Below are 22,215 nucleotides of genomic sequence, written 5' to 3'. Positions count from 1 at the left end.
TCTGGCCGGGGAGGTTCGGCTCCTCGCCTACCCCGACTCCCGGTCCACGGACTCCCGCCTCAGCGCTCCTTTCTCTGTCTCCCCCGACCCACGTTTCTGCTCAAGGGGTCAGTAGCAGAGGGAGGAGGGGGCCGAGCTAATCTCGCTCTCCCGGAGTCGCCCTCACCTGCGGAGCAACAGGGGAGATAGTGAGAGCGGGGACTGCGAGAGAGCGCCTGGCCTAGACAGCGGGCGGGGGTCTGTGCTCCTCTCCCAGCCCCGGTCCCGGCCACCGCCATCCCTCTCTGGTCTCTCTCCGCTCAGCCACCTCGCTCTCCTCGGCTTCCCAGAGCCGAGCGCGTTGGGGGTGGTGACGAGGTTTGGCTTGAACTTGGGGAAGCGGCGGAGGGGCAAGAGGAGGGGGTGTCCTGGGCAGGGGGCGCACTCGGCGCCACCCCCGCCCCGCAGTAGGAGCTGCTGCTAGAGTGATGGCGCTGCAGGCCCGCTCTCCCTCCCCCGTCGCCCCTCCCTCCGCCACCTTGCGCTATTCTAGTAGCGCCTCCCGGGGACCCCAGCAGCCAGGCGGAGATTGGGGGGTGGGGGAGACGATCTTGTAGGTTCGAGAAGGGCGCGAGGGAGTAGGGAGGTGCTAGAAGGGGGTTAGGGAGGAGCCAGGTGCGCAGAGGTGCCCGCGGTGGGCGGGAGCCCAGCCCTACCTGGTCCAAAGACCCCCGGCCCTCCCCCACACCGTCCCCTCCCCCCACCGACTGTCGCTGGGGGAGGTTAGATGGGAGGCTGCAGGGTCAGCTGTAACTGCATGCGTGTGTGCGCGCGCGCGCGGCGGCAAGTGCGGGCCCCGTTGCCTCTCCCGCCTCCCTCCAGGACCCAGCCGGGCTCGACTTCTTAGCTCTCCTCGCGACCTCACGTTCCGCACCCCGGGTGCGTGCGTGGCTGTGCGCCTCCCGGGCACCGCCACGGACCCCTTTCCTTCTTCCTTCCCCTCCCGCGCCCCCGCTAGCGTAGGCTCCTTCTCTCCACCCTTCCCCCCAGGGTCACTATGGGGACGCGAGGGAGAGATTTGTGTTTAATTACTGCCGCTTTTCAGAGGGAAGAAAAAATAAAGGGACCAAAGGCAACCCGAAAGCAATTTACTTCAAGCCTTTATTATTGTAGTGTAAAAAGAAGTTTATATACAGGGAATATTTCCAGCGAAACAATCACTAAATGGCCTTCAGATCAGGGGCCCCCCGCCTTCTGGCCCCGCAGTCGGCAGCTTTGCCTGGGAGACCCCTCGTTCGGGGTTCCCAGGCTCTCCCCCCACCTTTCTCCCCCAGACTCCACCACTCAAACCCCGTGTGCCAGGAGCCCCAGCCCCTTCCTTCTCCCTGGGGCGCTGCGAACCTCGCCAATGCCTCCCAAGTCGTTTTCCTCTGTCCCGAAGTAGTTCCCCAACCTCCCTCTCCCACCCCGTTGACGCGGTTTCCTCATGGAAACCCAGAGCACTTTCCCCTCTCGTTTTAGGCGCTACTGCGAGCCTCCTGCAATTCAGAACCAGCTCGTGGTCAAGACCAGTTAGAGACAGTTCGTCATCAGCAGCGGGGCTCGTGAGCACCCAGAATAAAGGGGGGAAATAACCCTGCCTACCCTTCCCCACCCCAAACCTCCTCCCCCAACTCAGGGACAAGAAATAGACACAAAAGCAGCAGGGCATCCCTTCCCCGTGCGCGACAGGTGTGGGTGCCAGGCAACTAAGGCGAGCGGCTCGCGCTGCTGGAACCCAGCTGCGCCCAGGGCGCGCGGGCGCAGCCAAAGTCTCTTCGCGCGGGGCCAATGCGCCTGGCTAAAGGCACGCTGGCTATTCTCTTCTGGGGAGGGCGTGTGAGATCGCGTGGCAGGGGCCTCTGCGAGGACAGGTCCAGGGGCACACAGGCAAGGGTGGCGCTGCCTCCGCACTCAGAAGGGGATTTAGAGCGAGTCAGGCAGGTACAGGCAAGGGCAGTCACAAAGGCAAAGTCCGGGGAGGTGGAGGAGAGTCTTCAGGTGGCTTGGCTGAGAGGGCAGACTCAGCCTTAGATCCATGGCTCAGCACATCTGTGTCACTGGGCCCTCGCCAAGCCTGACTTTGTTTGGGGGCGTTTGCACGTGGGCTTCGAAGGCTCGAAGGCATGGCCCGCCAAGTTCAGTCAATTGTCCATTGGTTATTTACACTCGACGGGTCTGAGGGCCATGCAGCTGCTCATCGTAGCGCTCCAGCCAGGTGCGCAGCTCGGAGACCTGGTAGCCATCGGGGCCACGGCCGCCCTGGTACATAATGGTGCCGCCCTGGATGACATAGAGGCGCTCGAAGTAGGCGCCGTAGGCGGAGCTGCTGGAGTTGGCCATGGTGTCGAGGACGAGAGAGCATTCGGGAGCACCTTGCTGCAGTACCCGCGCTGCGCTGACCCGGTCCTCCAGGCTTCGGTGCTGCGGGATGCTGTAGGGAGAGTCCGTGGTGACCCAGCCGTCCGAGGGGTGCGCTTCCTCGATGTAGATGATGAGGAAGTCGACGTCGCGATGATACTTGGTGACCAGGCGCTGGAAGGCGCTCATGCGCGCCATGAACGGTGGTCAGGTGCAGCTGCCGAAATTGAGGACCAGCGGGCGGTTTCCTCGGGCGTAGTCGAGGATGCGCTGGTTCTGGAAGCCGTCGGGCAGGACCACCTCGGAGTTGGGCGCCGGACCGCCTTCGTGCGCCTGCTTGAAGAAATCCAACTTCTGGCCGTGCCACACCGCCCTCAGCGACGCCAGGGTGCACAGGCGGTTGTCGTCGGACACGCAGATAGGCGGGTCGTCGGGGGGCATCTCCTCGCCATCGCTGTTGAGCTCCACTTCAGTTTGGGGCTGACCCCGGCGTCGGCGGCCCAGTAAATGCTTGCGGATGCACAGGAAGTCGAGCAGCCAGAGCATGAAGGCCGTGCCAAGGAAGCGCGGGAAGAGCACGAGGCACGAGGCGGTCTGGGCGCAGAGCCTCAGGGAGTGAAGCAGCAGGGAGCGGAGCATGGTGGCGGCGCCCCCCAGAGCCCCCTGGGACCCTCTACCTTCCCCCACCACCAAACGCGGGGTGGCTTGGCGAGGCATCTGGGCTTGGGCGCTGCGGGGAGCTCAATTTATAGCCGAGGCTTCAATTGGCGGGAGACTCCACCTCCGGCCCGGGTCCGCCCCCTTGCAACTTGAGCCCGGAGGGATCACCCGGCGGCGCGGCCAGTGCCTTAGAAATCGCGGGCCGAGGGCTGGCACCAGCGGCCGGAGGGCGGGGCGGCCCGGCCGGGGGCCGGCGGGGGCGGGGCCGGGCCCCGAAGCCCGCTCGCGGGGGCGGATAACCCGGACCTCAGCGGGCTCCCGGGACGGGCAGCTGAAGCGGGGACCCGGTCCGCGGCGGAGGTCCTCCGGCGAGCGCGAGCGCCGCGCCGCCCCGGTCCCGGCGGCCCAGCTCCGGCCCGCGCCCCCCTCGCCGCGCACCTGAGCCGAGCTCCCCGGCGGCCGCCGCGCTGCGCCGGAGCTCCGGTTCGCTTCCCGCGCGCCGCCGCCAACGCCGCCCCCGCCGCTGCTGCTCGTGCGGGGCCGCTGCCCAGGTGCCGCCGGAGGCCGGGTCCGCGGCCGCCGCTTCGCCGGCCCCGGCTCCCGCCCCGCCAGGGACGCGGGCCCGCGAGGAGGCAACTTTGGGCCCCCGCCGCCTGCCGCGTTCGCCCGCGGGTGCCGCTCGCCTCCCGGAGCCCGCCCGCCTCCCGCGCGCGCTCACACTCGCGCCTCGCACACGGCCGCCCCCCGCACCGCCCCGCCACGCACACCGCGCTCGGCGCCCCCCGCAGCCGCCCGAGGCCGCCGAGCGCCGCCCCGGCCGCGCCCGCCCCGTCCCATCGCGCCCCGGCTCGGCGCCGCAGTTCTCGGGTCAGCGGCCTCCGGGGCCCGGCGGGGAGGTGCGGAGGGCAGGGCCGGCGGGCCCGTTACCGCCCGGCGCCGGAGACGCAGAGGGCCGGGGAAGGCAGCACCGTCCCTGCGCCCCAGCTGAGCCGGGAGCGCTCCGGGCGCGGGGTGCGGCGGGCGCGGGGCGCGGGGCGGCGGGCGCGGGGCGGCGGCGGCCCCGGGCGGCTCTCCCACTAGGGGTAGCTGTTGCCTGAACGCCGGAGCGCTCCCCTCCTGCCGCTCGCCTCGCCCGGCGCAGACCCGGCCGCCGGGCGCACCCGTCCCGTGCGTCCCCGGACGTTGCTCTCTGCCCCGGGAACGTCGAGACTGGAGCGCCCGCGCTGAGCCACCTTCGCCGACCCGGAGCGCTGCGGCTCGACTCACCGCGGAGGCGCCGGGACGCGGGAAGTGCGTACTCTCAACGGGGAATGTGTGTGGAGGCTTTTAGGGTGCGGGGCAACTCCCCAACTCCGTGGGGCCGGGGTCGGCCCTGCCGCCGCGTCCGGGATCTTCTGATGACTCGCTGCGCGCGGCGCGGGGCCGGCGACTTGGGGCGGCGGAGCGGGGAGTACCTTGACCTGGGGTCCCCGAAGCCGGGAGCCAGGCCCGCCGAGCCTCGGCCCGCCGAGCCCCCCGGGGCGAGGCCTGGACGCGGTCGCGAGCGATTTGGACCCCTGGGGAGTCGAGCCGCCCGGGACGCCCTCGCGGTCGCGGGGACTCGTCTGGGGCGGCGGTGGCTGAGCCCGAGTCCGGCGCCACTGCCGCCTGCGTCCCGTGCGCCACCCGCCCCGGGGACCGGCCGCCTAACTTCTTCCCGGGACGGAGACAGCGCTCGCGCCCCGGGCGGAGGTGGGAGCTCGCTGGGCCGGATCCGGCGAGGGCACCGCTCTCGGCGGCGGCGGCGAGGGCACAAGTCCGGAGGAGTCAACCTCGGGGCAAGGAGCCCCCACCCAGTACTCACCGGGCCCCAGCGGGCGCGGGGGGAGATGCCCATCTTGGGCAGAGGTCCTCTCCTCCGGTTTTCGCGGCCCTGGCGGGACCCTCTGCCCCGCGAGCTCCCACCTGGGACCGTGGCAACAGCAGGTCAAGACCCGAGTGGAAGGAAGGCTGGGGCGTGAAGGTAGACCCTTTGCTCTTTCTTCCAGCCAGGCGATTTCTCTGCTGCCTGGGGTGGCCGCGTTGGGGGCTGCGCAGCCGGGGAACTTCCCACCCAGAGGAAAGGCAGCCTCCTCCCCGCTCTTCTCAGCGGCCGCGCACCGCCCCTCACCACCGTGGGTAAGGGGGGGTCTTCAGGTGGGTTAGGGAATTCTCCCCGATCCAAACCTGGCTGGGGGGGGCGTCCCCCCTGCCTTCTTCCCACCCCCGCAGGGCACCTCTGAGTTGGCAAATCGGTTCCTTGCCTTATTTTTTGCGGGGGAGGTGGGGAGAGTAGGGAGAGAAGTCTTCTATTTGGCTGGTCTCTGAGAAGCGTTTTGGGGGCCTGAGGTTGCCCCTTCCCGGGCAGGGGCCGAGGAAGTCCCAACTTTTGTTGCACAGACCCTCCAGCCCTGCTTCCTTGATTTCTGCGGGGTGCCAGTCTCGGACCTGTGCCCTGCCCCCACCCACACAGGAACTGGGCTAGGGCCACGGGGCAGTCCCCCCTACCCCCTTTCCGCATTTAGTGTCAGAAAATTAAAAAGCCACCATGGGCTGGGAGAGCCTTCGGAGGTGGCTGGGATGTAGCGGTGGTGGTGGTGCGTGGGGAAGACGTGGTCTGGCGCAGAGGTAAGACTGGTCCCTCTGGACCCTCTGTGGGCAGCCAGCGAGACCACCAACCCCCAAGCCCTCTGGCCCCAGGGAGGCGCAGGAGAGCAATGCTTGTCCTCAGGGCTGTTAGCTGTTCCGGTGCATCTGCTTCTGTTCCTTGGGCTGGCAGGCTACACCTCACACCTTGGGAATCCAGGACATCGGACAAGGCGCTCAGGACCGTCTGGCTCCCACAGACCCTAGTGCAGGTGAGGACAGACCCAAGGTCCAGGTGGTACTGGCCTTTGGGACACAGACCCTGGTGTGGTGACTCACTCCAGTGCTCTGTGCCTCCACCCCACTCCTCCCTCCCTCTCTCCTCTCTCTCCTAAACCCTCTCTCCTCCCAGGCAGCCCCTGTCCCCTTCCCCACCTCCCCAGGGCCCTTCCTACCAGCTGCCCATCCTGCCCTGACCTGTCCTGGCCCAAGGCCAAGTCCTACCTGGGACTCTGGGGGGCACTGAGCCTCAGGCCCAGGGGGACCAGAGTTGGAGCTGGGGCTGTGCCCACGCCACTGGGCTGGGCAGGCTGGCCTCCTTCCTGCCTGCCCTCCAGCAGCTCCAGCAGGGGGCGGGCAGGGGAAAGAAAGGGAAAGACAAGTTGGACTGGGTCCATTTGGTGTCCAGGAGCAACTTGGACACGGGCTAGGGGGAGGGGCAGGCAGCTGGGGCCCTGGAACATCCGGGGCAGGGTGGGGAGGGCCTCCCCTCTTCCCAGACTGTACTCCGGGGGCTGGGTACCCACACAGGGAAGGCTTGTCTCCGACCCCTCCGCCACACTGCCCCGTGTGGGGCTTGGTGGGTGGGAGTGCGGTGGGCACGGCCTCTGTCTCCCTATGGGTAGAGCAGCTCCCAGCGCCAGGGAGGTTGATGCTGAGACTTACCATGGGGCAGGTCCGGCCACCCTACAGACGGCCTCCCGGAGCTTTAGGGAGGAGAAGGGGCAGCCCGCACACCTGGCGAAGAGGGTCGCAGAGTGACGGGTGCGTCCTGGCTGTGCCCTTGCCCAGCATCATAGTGACCTGGCTTCTGGGTCTCAGCCCTCCTTGGCTACTGACTCTTTGTCTCCCCTGCCCCCTCCACTGGCCTCCTGATGCTCTGGGAGATCCCAGGCCCTGTCCTGCCTCTGAGCCTCCTCTCATGCTGTTCCCTCTAGCCTCCTCCCTCCCCTGGCGACTCCCATTTTTTCTCTTCCTCTGCCTTCACCTCCACCTGGGTCCAGCCTGCCCCACCCCCACTGGGGGAGCCGAGCCCTCCCTCCTCGCCCTCCTGTGCCCTCTCCCTTCCTCCCTTCCCGGGCATGTTTCACCACTAGTTTCTGTGTCGGCTGCTACTCAGGCCCTGCTGGGATCCTCTGCAGTGACTAACCTGCATCCAGCACCCCGGAGGAGCCCAATAAACCTTTGTGAAATGAGTACCTGAGTGCAGTGTGGACTAATTGAAAACTTGTTTCAGGCGAACTTCAAGATATTTCATCCCGCCCTTTTGCACGCTGGCAGGCAGCTGTGAGCGAGGTAGGGCGTGTCTGCGGCCGGGCAGTGAGGACCTGGGGCGGTGGGCAGGCAGTCCCCGGGAGGTCCCCTTCAGGCGTGGCATCTGATGAATCCACCCGTCTCCTGGCCGCTGGCCCACCTGTTTCCCTTCCTGGGATAAGCAGGTCCTCCCATGGGTACCCGGGCCGTCCCCCGAATGTGCTCACCCTTTTCTTTTGCTTCAAGAATGATTTTTTCTTTCCAAACCTCCCCTCTGACCCGACCTCTCTCGACTCCAGCTTGGCTCGGCTGAACGGGTGGACGCCCTGCAGGTGGGTTGGTGGCTGCGGCCTCAGCGGTCTGGGCTTAGAGGTGTCCTTAACACAGAGGGTCTCCATCCCTCTTCACGTGACACACCGCGGCCGGGCACCCTCCCGGGCGCTGACGGGGGGGCTCTGGGGTGGTTGGCAGCCTGGGACCCAGGCCTGGAGAGCTTGCTGGGGCCCCAGAGCTTGGATGGAGGAGCGGTGTTGGCAGTATCCCAGGACTGGGGGAGGCGCGGGGCTCCCGGTCGAAGAGAGGGGAAGGCCTGGAGGTGAGGCCCTGGCTACCTGCTGCGTGACCTGGCTGTGTCCTGTCCCTCCCTCTGGCCTCATCTGCACTGCACGGGGGTTGGATGGCTGCTTTCCAATGCCTTCCCTGTGCTCTTCTTCCACAATTCCAGAAGGTTCTAGGAAGTCCTCTGGGCCCTGCCCCTGCATGCCGCTCTGGGGCTGATGAGACCCCCACTTGAGGCCAGAAGGTGCCTCTGGCCTCGGGTCCTCAGTATCTGCTCCCAGCCCATTTTTCACCTGCCCCATTCCTGCCGCAGCTCTGGGGCCTCACATTTTGGCCCATCCCTAACTCTCAAACCCGGCCTGGCTCTGACTTGTTCCTGCCCTGAGCTCAGACACAGCTGAGCGTCCTGCATGCTCCCTAGAGTTCGGCCAGACCCCCGCGGAGGCTGGGCCGACTCCTTGCCCAAGGGCCTGTATGGGAGGCCGTGGCTGTGGGACCTGCCTGGGGCCAGAGGGGCGGTGGGAGGCTTGGCCACTCGTGTGACGGGCAGACCCTGCTCTGAGCCCTAAAGCTGGCTGGAGAGGCATCTTTGGGGTCAGTCTGTCCTGTCCATCTCTTACCCTCCCTGGAAAAAGGTGGGGTACAACCAGCCAGCAGACCGGCCCCCCAAATCACTTTGCTTCTCCAGGTCTCAGTTTCCTCGACTGAGAGGTGAGCCCGATGCTGTGGCTGTGCTGTGTTCACGTTACCGATGCCGGCAGTGCCCGCTGTACACGTGTGTGCGTGTGTGTCTACTTACACCCGGCCTTGTTCTGAGGTGCACTTCAAGCCTCTTGTAGGAAACCGTGGAGGAGCAGGGGTGCCACAGGTGAGAAGAAAAAGTGCGAACAAGAGGATGGACCCACTCCCCACTGGGGACCCAGTGCAGCCTCAGCGCCTTCCACGTGGGCCATGGACCCATCACAGATTTTGCCTTGAATATCCTGGTGGTTAAACCCAATTGGCTATGACTCCCAATGTCCAGAAGACAAAAGTGACCGTCCAGCTGCCCGAAATGTGCGCCTGTGGGTGTGGCCGTGCTGGTCGGCATCCCAGCGATATAGCTTCTGAGGCGAGCCAGCCTGGGTCTCGGAATCCAGGGATCACCATGGTGCAGACGCCCCAGGGCTGTGTGCAAAGCAAACGCCGTGAGGCTGGTGGCTGCCAGCGTGGAGGAGCTCAGAGCAGAGGGGACCCTTGTCCGGCATTGCTGAGGGCTCAGAGACAGCCAGTAAGGCGGCGACGGAAGCAGTGTGCTCCCCGGGGACGGCTTGCCACAGACCCGGCTGTCTTGTGGTGAGAGTGCCCTCCTGAACTGTTTTGGGGCCCCGCCCCCTGCCTCCAGCCCAAGCCCTGGTCCATGCCAGGCTCCCAGGGGGGTCTGGGTGCACAGTGAGTTAGGCGTGGTGTTTGCCCTCCAGGAGCCCCCCAGCCCAGCCAGCGCCCTGGGAGGGGTAGGTGTGCTCATGGGAAAGGCCCCTTGTCTTCGGTGAGACCTTCAGGAGCTGGTGGGAGACATGAAGGCTCAGGGAAAGCAGGGTCTGTGTGGCTCTGTGTGTCACAGCAGCCTCTGTGTCACTCTACCACGGCCAAGGGGTGTGAACTTGGGCAAGTTACCTGAACTCTCTGTGCCTCCATCTCACCATCCATGAAATGGGCAGATCATTCAACCCCACCTTTTAACGAGGTAGGAACTTTTATTACTCCCATTTTATAGATGGGAAAACTGAGGCTCAGAGAGGTGATTTACCTAGGAACACATAGCTAATGTCTGACTCCAAAACTCACACTCAGTGATTAACAGGAGATGTCCAATCAGCGTACTCTGGGGACAGAAGGGGCCTGAGGAGGGAGGGGAACTGGGAGTGGGGAGGCTGGGAGGAGGGGATGTGGCCTCTGAGTTTGATGGGAGCCCTGGGGAAGAGGAGGTCTGCTGAGATCTTTGAGGACACACTGAGTTGGAGGTGCCTGCAGGTCTCGGGAGAAGATTCCAGCACTGGGCGGGGGTAGGGGGGTGGGCGGAGGGTCGAGCCTCAGCATCGTGGGCATAATAAAGCTTTGCTTTTGGAATTTCACACTGTGTGGGGAAAGGTGGTTGCTGACAAGCAGAGGGAACATGGCGGGAGGGATAAACTCCACGGTGCCTTCCCCTTGGTGGAGAAGCCAGCTCACCCCTCGCGGAGCGGGCTGAGTGCTGGGCTGCTGGCCCCGAGCCAGTGCAAACACTTCTCTGAGGATGGCGTTTCCAGGGCCTTTGGGCTGTGGCAGGGTCTGGATGCCCATCGGCCAAGGCCATCCTGTAAGGACCAGGCCTTTCCATCTGAAGGGTTGCTCGACCTTTGGAATCTCAGGGACTTGATTCAAATCCTGACTCCGCCTCCTGTAGGCTGTGTGGCCATGGGTGCGTCCCTGACCCTCTCTGCGCTGTGGCTGCTCATCTCTGAAGGAGGGTGCTAGTACCCTCTGCTTGTGGGTTTGTGGAGAGCCCAGGAGGGCGTGGATGTGGTGTGCCTGGCACATGGCAGCTGTCTGTATATGGCTGCTTTTCCTTTGCCAGTGTCTGACGGATTGGATGGAAGGGGTTGGCGGCAGTTCAGCTCTGAAAGGGTGAAATTCACGGGCACTGGTGGTGTCACAGGGTTTCATGGGCCGTGAATGGGGGGGGGTTGGTGGCGGTGACCGTGCAGCCAGAGTGTACCAAGAGGGCCCTCCCTGCCGCCTCATTCTCCAGCTGCAGAAGCTGATCTCATCCTTCCACAACTGCCCCTTCTCCTTACATCCTGAAATACAGAGAGCTCTGCTTCCCCGTGTCCCCTCACTGACCTCAGGCTCCCCGAGGGCAGACTGGGACTGACTGAGCTGTCTGCCAGGCCAGCACATGGTGGGCCCAGGAGAGCTTCTGGACTTGAACCCACTCCCAGGGTGACCTCGAGCAAGCCCTCAGCCTCTCTAAGCTTCAGTTGCTTGAGGGGATGTGACGGCGCATCTCAGAGCAGGCGGGATTCCTGGTGAGTTAGGCTCTGTTGGCCCTCCGCTTTCATGCGATGCTGGGTGACAAATAACCACACAGCAGCGAGCATGGTTTCTCACATGCTGTGGGGTTCAGGGGCTCAGGGTGCCCTGCTGATCTTGGCGGGCTCCCTGGTGTGCCTGGGTGTCGGCCGGTGTCAGCTGACCTAGGATGGCCCAGGCTGGGATGCTCTGCTCCACGGGTCCCTCGTCCTGCAGCAGGCTCACCCGGGCCCGATCCCAGGGGGATGGCAGAGAGGCACAGAAAGGAAGCGGCCCTGATGCACGAGCTCGTTTGAAGCCACTGCTGGTTCTATGTCTGCTCACATCCTGCTGGCTCAGGGAGGTCCCGGGAGAGTACCCACGCGGGAGTGAGGGCCTGCAGAGCTACCGGGGAAGCTCGGGACACCGGGAGGTGTGCAGGACCCTCTGCCATGGGGATGGAGCCAGGACTGGAGCTGGTCGCACCCTCACCCTGCCCTCCTGGCGCCTGGCCCAAGGTCACGTAGGAGCCGGTGCCCAAGCTGGACCAGACCCAGCCTGTCTGACTCAAGCCGGGTCTCGAGGGAAGACGCATTTCCATAGGGTCTCAGGTCCCCCCTCACCCCTCCCCTGCCACAGCCATATGAGGCTGGAGGACTGGCCAGCGTCAGCGACAGGGAGGGACATGCAGCACCCTTCTCGGAGGACCCGTGTCCCATGGTCCGAATGGCACGTGGGCTCACTGATGCACTTGGCGAGTCCTTCAGGGAATGGCCCCGCGTCCTGCTTGGACACCGACCTGTGCGTGACCTGGGGTACACTCCTGCTCCCATGGGCCTCTTGTTCTCACCTGTACGATGGGGATGGACCCAGTGATTTGTAAAGGAACTTCCAGCCTAGGGCTGGGGGGTCAAGGGGTCTCAGGGAGAGAGACAGATAGTAGGTTTGAGAGAGAGCCATCGAGAGAGGCAGAGACAGAGAAGAGTCTGGGAGGCAGGCTTCCTGCCTCTGATATTTGTCTCTTTCCAGAAGCTTCTGCAGGCCCCGGGGTTGGGGGGTGGGTGCAGGGGTATGTAACCCCCTTCTGTGACTCTGAAACCCCCCCCATTTGCCTGTCAGCTGGCCTGCTGGGCAGGTCTTTGGGCAGAAGGGCAGAGTGGGGGGTCCCTCTGAATCAGGGGCCGTATCTTGCCTCCCTTCCCTGCCTGGGGGTGTTCCTGGTAGGGCAGGCGTGTTCATCTGGGACAGGAGCGTCTTACCGTGAAGCTGTTCAACATGCAGGAAATACGGTTACTAAGAAGGACTGTGGAAGATCTATTCTAAGTTATTTCTCAGGAGCAGAGTAACAGCTGCATTGGCTGCTCCGCCTGTAGACAGAGGGACCGGGATGCAGGGATGCTTTAGAACTTTCATCAAGTCCCTACTGTGTGCCAAGTACTAAGTGAAGTGTGTTTTCACGAGTTAGTCCTGTGGTAGGAACCTCTGTTCTCAGCCGTGGTGAGGAGGCTGGGAGAGGGGTCCACGCAGAGTCCTGCCGAAGGCGTGCGGGGTGGCATGTCCGTTCATTCATTCATTCGTTGGTTCATTCATTCAGCACCTGCAACGCTCAGCTGTTCTGAAGACCACACCAGCCCTGTCTTGGTGGGGCTCTGGTCGGGGGGGGGCGGTGAGTGCTGGAATTCCAGGTGAGTTTGGATGTTGGCCTGGGGCTGGCATCGCAGAGATGATGGCGTGGTCATGCCCTCAGACTGGAAGTCTTCACAGGCCTGTGTAAACCTGGTCTGTACCCTGTGGCCAGAGGGACAAGATGCCAATGCTGATGGTAGGGGAAGAGACCTCACCCCGGAAGGACCTGGCTTCCTATGGGCCCTTCTGGGACCCACAGTGAGCCAGTTTGGTTGGAGTTTTAGAGCGACTTGTTTGGGGATGTAAGAGATACGGTGGGTTTGGTTGTGGGGAGGAGGGGGGCAGGCAGAGTAATCACGTGGCCGCCCTGTGGGAGGCTCCAATGGGGTGGGTTCCTGAACATCCTTACCCTGATGCCCCTTGGTGTCCCCAAGCCTGCTTCCTGTCCTGAAGGCTTAGAACTGAGGCCGAGAACTCCCGGGAGTCCTGTGGGCCTGGGGAGGGCGGTGGACAGCCTAGTCTTGCTGGGGCCCTTCTAGGCTTCAGCCTGGGCAGCCCATGAGTCCACAATTTGGGATTTGGGTTCTAGGAACTCTAGGAACTGCTCCCCAAGACCCCAGGCCTGCCACCGGTCTCCCTGGGGGTGGGTGGTTGGCAGGTGGGGCCCACACCAGACAAGGAGAGCCCAGGGGAGGCCCTGTGAGCCCTGGAGGGTGGGTCAGAGCCGCCTATGGGGTGGGCGGAGACCAGGATGGGGAGGGAGAGGCCAGATCCTCATTCTAGAGCAGATTTTGAAAGTGGCAGGCTGGGAAGTGCTTGGGCAGGTGTAGCGTGAGTATGCTGGCACAGAGGGCCAAGCCCCCGACCTCCTTCCCTCCTTCTCTCCCCCTCCCTTCCTCTCTCCCCCTCCCCCCTCCTCCACACTTGCCCCTCCCTTCCTCTCCCTCTCCCTCCCTCACTCAGCCAGCGACCCCTGTGCCCCTGACCGTGCTCCCTGGAGGCTGGCTCTGTGGGTTAGAAGATGCTCACAGCAATGTCCGAGCCTTTTACGGCTAGAACTTCTGTGAGCACCAGGGGGTCAGCTGACGATGAAGGGGGACAGTCTGGTAAAGACATGGAATCCACCCCCGGCCCTCAGCTGGGCAGGTGGGCTCAGAACCGCCCTGCTTCCGGGACCAGGAGGGCTGCAGCCAGAGCTGAGTAATGGCAAATGAGCGTCTCCGGAAATCAGGCTGCAGGTCGCGGGCATGTCCTGGGCAGTCCAGCCGCCCATCATCCCAGGATGGATATGGTCACCTCCCCAGACCCTATGCAGGGCCCCCTGCTGGGGCCAGACCCTCCTGATAGGCAGCCTGGCCTGGCTGGTGGTGGCCCCAGAGGGATTCTTGGGGTACCTCTGTCCTCAAGAAGGGCTCTTTGGAGAGGAAAAAAGAACACATTTCAACACCTCCAGATTCTGAAAATGGATTTCTCCCAGGGAAACAGAGACTCAGAGCATGCTCCCTTCCCTGAGAGAGAGCCAGGAAAACAGCGGGGGAGCAGGGGAGGGGGAGGGGGAGGGGGAGGGGAGAGAGGCCTCGGCAAGGACGAGGATCCTGGAAACAGGACGTGGAGCCAGAGAGACCTGGATGCAAGTCCTGCCGGCCAGCGACTGGCAGTGTGACCCGGGCAGGCGACTTGCCCTCTCTGGCCTCAGTTTGTCTTTCTGTTCAATGGGGTCCCCCTCTCCCTGCCTCATAAGGGATGCTTTGAGGACGTGATGTGGATAAAGCAGTTCTTGACCTTCATCCCTTTTTTCAGGATGAAAAAGCCTTCCCGAGTCCAGGATGATAGGGTCAGAGCATTTCTGAAGGTCATCCTATTGGACCCAGGAAGGTTCAAGAGTGCCGAGGGCTCTGGGCATGACTGCTCTGTGGCCTCGGTGAAGTGATCGGCTGTCTCTGGGCTCCAGCTTTCTCTTCTGTAAATGGGAGCAGGATCTCCACCTTGCTAGTTACTGGGAGGGTCAGCTGGGACATGAGTGTATCGCCGGGCACAGCTCCAGCTGCCATGGTGCTCTGAGTGGCTGGGATGGGGTACCTCGGGACAGGGTTGCGGGGAGGGCAGGGCCTGTCTGCCCTGGGCCTGGCTGGGCTTCGGCTCATCCGCCCTTCCCTTGCTCGTCCCTTCCAGGGCGAGTCCTCTCCCTTCCCTTGCCTTGGCACAGCTTCGAGGCTGCCTCCTCCAGGCTGTCTTCCCAAACCCAAACGTCTGCTCAGGATTGAAGGGTTCCCTGACATCGGCAGGTCTGCGCCATGCTGTCTCTCTCTGGGGACGTTGTAGCTGCCTTCTGTTCGGCTTCTACACCTCCGATCTCACCTCCTCCTCTCCATCCTCCAGAGCCGGGTTTGAAAATCTGCTCTCTGCTCAGGATGCTGCCCTGCCTGCAGCTGCCCGCAGCTTCTGAGTAACATCCAAACGGCTTGGCCTGGCCTTTGAGGCCTCCAGGTGGGGCCTCTGCTTCCCTCTCCTGGTCCATCTCCTGCCCCTGCCCGACACTGACCCAGCGCTTCTGCCATGGAAACATCACAGCCGCGACTCCACGAATGCCAGGCCTGCGAGCGGTGATGGAGACCATCAGCCTTTCCACGGGGCACCAACCAAGGCTCAGGGAGATGGGGCTCCTCGTCATCTGACTCAGTGTCTGGACTTGGGCCCCTGTCTCTGGCTCCAAGTTCATGCTCTTCACAACAAACCACAGTCTCTGCACACGTGCTCTATCTGCTACGGCTACCACCTCTCCTTCTGGAACTCCTTCCAGCTTGTCTTCCAAACCCCAGTTGTCCTTCAAGGCTTGGCCTGGACGTTGGCTCCTCAGGCCACCTCTCCCCTCCCCTGCAGTCTGCGTGGCCTTTTCCTCGTGACCTTGGCTCACCGTGGTCCTGGGAGGGAGGGGAGATGGTGTTCCAGGCAGAGATTGCTAGTTGTCCCCCAATATCCACTTTCCTCTCTTCCTAAAGTAAAAGAAACCCCAAACTTGGGCTGGCGACATGGCTGCTCTTTCAAGTTCTGAGCCTCCCTCATAGCTCCGTGTAGCTTTTTGACCAATGACATGTGAGAAGTGACGTGTGAAGCCTCTGGGTCCTGCCCCTAACGGGAAGAGAGGTGGCTTCCCTTCTTCTTCTTTCTGTTCCCACTGCTGGATGACAGAAGCGATGGCAGGAGCTGGAGCAGCCATATTGATTGCAGGTTGGAAGCGGGATGTTGAGGATCACAGAGCAACAGGGCAGAGAGGACCTGGGTCACCATAGCATCAGCCTAGACTGCTGAAGCTCAGACTGTTACATGAGAGGGGGGGGGAAAGAAAAACAACTTTCTCTCTTGTTAAATCCAGTGTTATTCTGGCATTTGCTACAGCAGCCAAAATGTATCCTAATTAGTACAGATCTAGATAGAGAAGTCAGTCAACTGTTTGCAGAATGACTAAGTGATTACCAACCAGAGGTCAGCGAGCCACAGCTTGGAGGCTGCTTTTCAGAGCATGTGGCAGTCTGCGGTACAGAGGGCTGTGTCCATGGGTTTGCGTGCTGGCTCTGCCTTGTCGTAATTGTGGCTCCTTGGACAAGTCTGCGTAATGGCTCAGCGGCTCAGATGCCTCTTCTGTGACTTGTGGCTGAGAGGAGGTGACGCATGTAAAGGGCCTGGTTTCAAAGGGGCTTGTTCGTGTTGGTTCTTCTCCTGGGCTGAACTGGCTTTGGTGAGAGCTGAAGGGTCACCCCTCCTCTCGCCTGTCCCTCCCCCTTCCTATTCAAAGGGACCGCCCTCCTCTCCCCTGCACCCTCACCTTTCCCTGGGAGGGCTGGTGGATTTAATGAGCCCACATGAAACATCCAGCTTGTAACAATGAATATTTTCCACCAGGACTTTTCTTGCGCTTAAATTAATGATCTCAAAATCTCTGGAAATGGCAGCAGAAGAGAAAGGGGAGTTTCCTTTGCAGAAGCTGTTTTTAATATTGCAGAGTTACAGGCCCCCAGGGCTTCCCATGTGCCCCTCTAGGCCCAGCTGCCCACAGGAAGCAGTCCTGACTTGACCCTTTGCAGGAGGCTCCTTGGCGGCCTCTGCCCACCCCTCGCTGGCTGCGCAGTGCCCCGTGGGCCACACCTGGCCCCTTGGCAACCTCCAGGTGACAATAAAGGGCCCCTGAAGTTCTGACCAGCAAAGTCAGGAAAAGGCTTTCCTCAGCCCCATCCGTCTTTGGGACCTTGAACTACAAGACCCACTTGCCTGGAAGGGGCCAGAGAGGCCCGGAGTTTCAGGCTCCCCACAGGTGGTGCTGAGGGTGGAGGACTGAGAATGTGGGTCTGGGGTCCCACCCCACGTCAACCTGGGCAGCCCTGCTCTCTCCTGCTTTAAGAACAGGGTGTCCCTTTCAATAAGCTACAAGGGGTTTCATGGCTATAGAACAGTAGTTTGAGATTAAATGGTGCAGGTCCAAGCCACCCCGTTTTAAACAGTTTTAATTGTGGTAAAGGACATATAACATAAAATTTACCATCTTAACCATTTTCAAGCGTGCAGTTCAGTGGCCTTGAGGGCATTCACAGGGTTGTGTAACCATCACCACCATCCATCCCCAGAACTTGTTCATCTTGTAAAACTGAAACTGTCCCCATTAGACACTAACTTCCCTTCCCCTTCCCCCAGCCCCTGGCAACCACCCTTCTACTTTCTGTCTCTATGAACCTCACAGAAGTGGAATCATAAGTCTTTGTCCTTTTGTGACTGGTTTATTTCACTCAGCGTAACGTCCTCAAGATTCATCCCTGTTGTAGCCTGTGTCAGAATTTCCTTCCTTCTTACGGCTGAATAATGCTCCATCCTAGTAAATAGCCCATTGATGGACTTTGGGTTGCTTCCACCTTTTGGCCATTGTGGATAATGCTGCTGCGAACATGGATGTACAAACGCCTCTTCGATATTTCAGTTCTTTTGGGTGGAATTGCTGCATCATATGGTAATTCTGTGACTGTTTTTTTTTTGAGGACGGTCCATACTGTCCTCCACCTCCTCTGCCCCATTTGACATTCGTACCAACGATGCACAGGGGCTCCTATGTCTCCACATCCTCATCACACTCGTTCTTTCCTTTTCTTTGCTGTTTTATTTCAGAGTAGCCCTCCTCATAGGGTCAGAGCCGCCCTTCTTACAGGGGATGAACTGAGATGCAGGGTGGCGGCTGGTCCCAAGGCTGTTTGTGGGTCTAGGGTGGGGACCCTTGGGGAGTCCAGCCTTCAGGCTCCTCTGTCCACCCCAGGGGGTTCGTCCTAGGGGTGGCCCGTGCGCTTCCTGAGAGCCCTCGGCCTCCGAGCTCCCCGAAGCTTTAGGCAGTGATTCCCCTTGTGCCTCCTCCTCCGGCGCCCGAGTCTGGATGCTTCCCTGACAGCCCTGTTCTGGAAGGCGCACCAGAGGAGAGATTCCCCAAAAGGGGATGAGCATTCAGCCAGCTGCCCTTGAGGGGCTCCTGGCTGGGTTAGGGGCCACATGGGTGCCGGTGTGAGATGTACTCTGATGGGGGCGACTGAGCCCTGGGAGGTGGACCAGGAGGGGGCAGGGACACCTGTTGTTCTTCACTCCTAAAATGCTGCCCTTTCTGTGGCCTCAGATCAGGGTCAATAGTGAAGGTGCCCCACCCCATTTTGACCCTGAATGGGCTTACAGCCCACGAGAAGCCAGAACTTGGGTCTTGAGTCGGGGGACCCAAGGCCAGGGGATGGTCACTGCCAAGCCACCTGCTGGTGGGACCCTCCAGGGACTGTCCTTTCATTCCTGAGGCTCAGGCCTTTTAGAAACCCTAGGCCCATCCCATCCAAGAACTAGAGGCCATGGACTATCCCATTAGCTTCCAACAAATTCCTCATTTGTTCAAGGCAGAGAACCCTGAGGATTTAGAAGGCTCCGCTGAGGACGGGACACTGGGATGAGGGCTGTGTGTGGGAGGAGTTGCTGGCAGCCTCTGGCCAAGGAGGGTTATATCAGGCAGAAGGGACAGCATGGTTGAAGGCCAAAGGGGCAGGGGAGCTCAGAGCAGTGGGGGAGGGGAGAGGCTCCCTCCAGGGCAGGCAGGCCTTGGGGACCCCTGCAAGGGTTGGGGTTGTATGAGTTTCCTATCGCTGCTGTAACAGCAAATTGCCATAAATGAAAAGGAGTAAAACAACATATATATATATATATATATATATATATATATTTTTTTTTTTTTTTTTTGAATTTTATTTTATTTATTTTTTTATACAGCAGGTTCTTATTAGTTATCCATTTTATACATATTAGTGTATACGTGTCAATCCCAATCTCCCAATTCATCACCCCCCGCCACTTTCCCCCCTTGGTGTCCATACATTTGTTCTCTACGTCTGTGCTTCTATTTCTGCCCTGCAAACCAGTTCATCTGTACCATTTTTCTAGTTTCCACAGATATGCGTTAATATACGATATTTGTTTTTCTCTTTCTGACTTACCTCACTCTGTATAACAGTCTCTAGATCCATCCATGTCTCTACAAATGACCCAATTTCGTTTCTTTTTATGGCTGAGTAATATTCCATTGTATATATGTACCACATCTTCTTTATCCATTCGTCTGTCGATCGGCACTTAGGTTGCTTCCATGACCTGGCTATTGTAAATAGTGCTGCAATGAACATTGGGGTGCATGTGTCTTTTTGAATTATGGTTTTCTCAGGGTATATGCCCAGTAGTGGGATAGCTGGGTCATATGGTAGTTCTACTTTTAGTTTTTTAAGGAACCTCCATACTGTTCTCTATAGTGGCTGTATCAATTTACGTTCCCAACAACAGTGCAAGAGGGTTCCCTTTTCTCCACACCCTCTCCAGCATTTGTTGTTTGTAGATTTTCTGATGATGCCCATTCTGACTGGTGTGAGGTGATACCTCATTGTAGAAAACACCATATATTACCTTACAGTACTGGAGGTTAGAAGCCCAAAATGGGCCAGCGGGGCTGGTTGCTTCTGGAGGCTGCAGGGCAGAATCTATTTCCTTGCCCTTTCCAGCTTCTAGAGGCTGCCTGCCTTCTTTGACCTCCTTTCAACCTCACATCACTCTGGTTCTGACTCTCCTGCCCCTGCCCCCTCCCCCTTCATTTAAAGGACCTTGGCGATGACACTGGGCCCACCCAGACAATCCAGGATCACCCCCATCTCAAGATCCCTAACTCGATCACTTCTTCAAAGTCCCCTCTGCCACAGAAGAGAACATGTTCTCAGGTTCCCAGCATCCGGATGAGGCTGTCTTTGGGGGCAGTGATTTTGCTGACCACGGGGTATAGCTTTTTCTGGATGGTGAGGGGGAGCCACTGAAGGTGTTAAACAGAAGAAGGTTGTGGCCAGATGTGGGCTTGAGAAACATCTCTCTGGGAGGCCGCTGCAGCTGTGGGAGCCCATGGACTAGGGCATGGCTGTGGTAGATGCCCCTCCACGGAGGGGGGATCGTAGCTTTCACAGCTGAAACCCCAGCCCCCCAGCAGCACCCACTTCTTCTCCAGGAAAACTAGCACTCCTCCTTCAAGGACTAGCTCAGGGCTCAGGCCTCTGTGCTCACCGGCCCTTGCACCTGCACCGCGGTGTGGTTTAAACCATGAGGCTCTGTCCCCAGTACTGTGAGCTTCTGGGACCAGGGCCTGGCCTCAGGCAGGCCCAGAGTACCCAGTGAAGGTCTAGGGTCATCAGTGTAGAGTGTGGCGGGAGGTGGGTGAGGGACAGTCAGCACACGGGGGTGCCCCAGAGGCCCCACTCGGGAGTCTGGCTTGAACCCCTTGGTGATGGGAGGCCCAGGTGGCCTCCTGCAGCCCAGGAATGGCAATTTTCTTAGGGTCAGTGGTAGAATTTAGCCAGGCCAGGTCTGGGTGGGGCAGTGGGGTCCCCTGAGGAGAGCTGGGGCCTAGCACATCAGCTGAGAGGAAAGCCGCTCTGCTCCTTTCCAGCTGTGGAGTTTACCTTGAGCGGAACCAGCCTATGCCCCAGACGCCCTGGCAGCTGAGGCGAGACAGACGGTGAGATCCTGCGGGGGGCCCAGTCAGGGGCTGGCAGCTCCTTTCCGCTGGGGAGATAAGGCAGCACCTTTGCCCCAGACTTACCCTGAAGCCCCTCCCACCGCTTCCTCCTCTCCCGTTCCCCTTGGTGCTGGCACTTGCTGCCCTCAGCCTCCCAGTCCTGCCCCACGGCAGCTCCTCATCCCCCACCACTAACGGCAGGGAGCCCAGTGCCACCCTGGCCTCCGGCTCCTGGCTCTGCCCTCTGGTGCCCTCTGAACGTGGCCGCCCCTCTGCCCACTGGGTGCCCGGATGCAGAGGTCACAGGTCCCCAGAGCCTCTCTTTTATTTATTCAGCAACATCCATTGAGACCTCTTTTTTGCCAGGTCGGGGCTGGGTGCTGGGACACACAGATATCACAGCCTTTGCCCTTGGGAAGGGGGTCCCTTGCCTCCGCAGACACAGGCAGTTTCCCAGAATGAATAACTGCTTCCACAGGCCGTCACAGGAGGGGGCCGGCTAGGCTGGCGGGCTCTGGATCCTCCACCCCAGCCCTGCTCAGCCCGACTGCTTTGAGATGTTCCACTCACTGCACCTCAGGACAGCATTTTTTTGGGCAGGTGCAAAGCCCCTGAAGCCCTGAGATAAGAACCAATCTTGTTCCTGCCCCAGGACCTTTGCACCTGCTGTTTTCTCTGCCTTGAACATCTTTCCTTAGCTGCATGGCTGCTTGTATGAGTGTGGATACAGGGTTGGCTGCCATGGTAAAATCCAAAATCACGGTGGCTTAAACACAGGAGAAGCTTGTTGCTTGGTCAAGAAATGTGGGTCACCAGGCTCTCACGACATGATTTATGTCATATCCTTATATCATCAGTTTTATCATTTGCTTAATATTTTTATTTAAATCAACTTGCTTTTTAAACTTAAATGCTTATGACCTAAGCAATAGAATCTGAGACTCTGGGTCTGATATGCTAGTTATATACTTTTGTCTTAATACATATGAGCATAAATAACTAATGAAATTTACAATTGTTTTCCCCCTGGATAGCATTTAAAATCACTTGTTACCTTCCTTTGAGAAATCCTGAACTACCTAGCCGGAGAAACTGAGGCTCTGTGAGGGGATGTCATGTGACTAGGCATCTGAGAGTCAGTGGTCCAGCTGACCAGTGGCCCAGACCATTTGCGTGCCCTCCAACAGCTGCCTCATTGCCTCCTGGGTGAGTACTTCAGGGACAGAGTGATTTGTTGGGAAGTGAATCTCATGCCACTGTTCTCCAGCCTGCAGCCTGCCCTGGCCAGTCGGTCCCGCATTCCAAGGCTCTGTTGAGCCCTTCTGTGGCACCTGGTGTTTGCAGCTGGCCTGGCCAGGGCCCCCAGGCCACTTGGGCTTCACCTCCTTCCACCTTCATCCTCAATGCCCTGGAGCCCTGAACCCCACCCTGGCCTGGAGGAGGGGCTCAGGGATGGAGGAGTGATGGGCAGAGGGACACCGTCTCACCTGCCCAGCCTGTCCTGGTCACCATCCCAGGTCCTATCTCACAGACAGCGATGCCTGGCGGGCCTTTTCCTTTTCTTCTGAGCAAGATTTGGTGGGACACCCGCTGTGGGACCCTCAGGAGGTATTCTTGCTGGGCTGGGAGGAATCGTGTCAGCGCTCGGGTGGGGGTGGGGGTATTGGGGCATCAGACCTGCATTCTAAGGACTGGAAGCTCTGCGGAAAGAAAAGCATTCCAGATGGAGACACAGCTACTTCACTGGGGCGCCCGTGGGAGGGAAGGCAAGA

At 60.4% G+C, this 22,215-nt stretch overlaps 1 protein-coding gene and 1 long non-coding RNA gene across 2 annotated transcripts; one reads left to right on the top strand and one right to left on the bottom strand.

Moving 5' to 3' along the window:
* Positions 1-1,675: 1,675 nt before the first annotated feature.
* DIO3 (iodothyronine deiodinase 3) lies at positions 1,676-3,096 on the bottom strand. Its single transcript, XM_061182905.1, has one exon. It carries the CDS (start codon positions 3,094-3,096, stop codon positions 2,182-2,184), a length of 915 nt encoding a protein of 304 aa, XP_061038888.1. The 3' UTR covers positions 1,676-2,181.
* Positions 3,097-7,151: 4,055 nt separating this feature from the next.
* On the top strand, positions 7,152-9,609 carry LOC133085714 (uncharacterized). The gene is made up of 3 exons (XR_009699587.1): positions 7,152-7,218; positions 7,476-7,508; positions 8,423-9,609. It is a non-coding gene; the product is annotated as an uncharacterized LOC133085714 (long non-coding RNA).
* Positions 9,610-22,215: the final 12,606 nt, after the last annotated feature.

The sequence above is a fragment of the Eubalaena glacialis genome, chromosome 2 (genome assembly GCF_028564815.1).
Source record: "Eubalaena glacialis isolate mEubGla1 chromosome 2, mEubGla1.1.hap2.+ XY, whole genome shotgun sequence".
Lineage (NCBI taxonomy): Eukaryota > Metazoa > Chordata > Mammalia > Artiodactyla > Balaenidae > Eubalaena > Eubalaena glacialis.
This window is presented reverse-complemented; position numbering and strand designations above follow the sequence as displayed.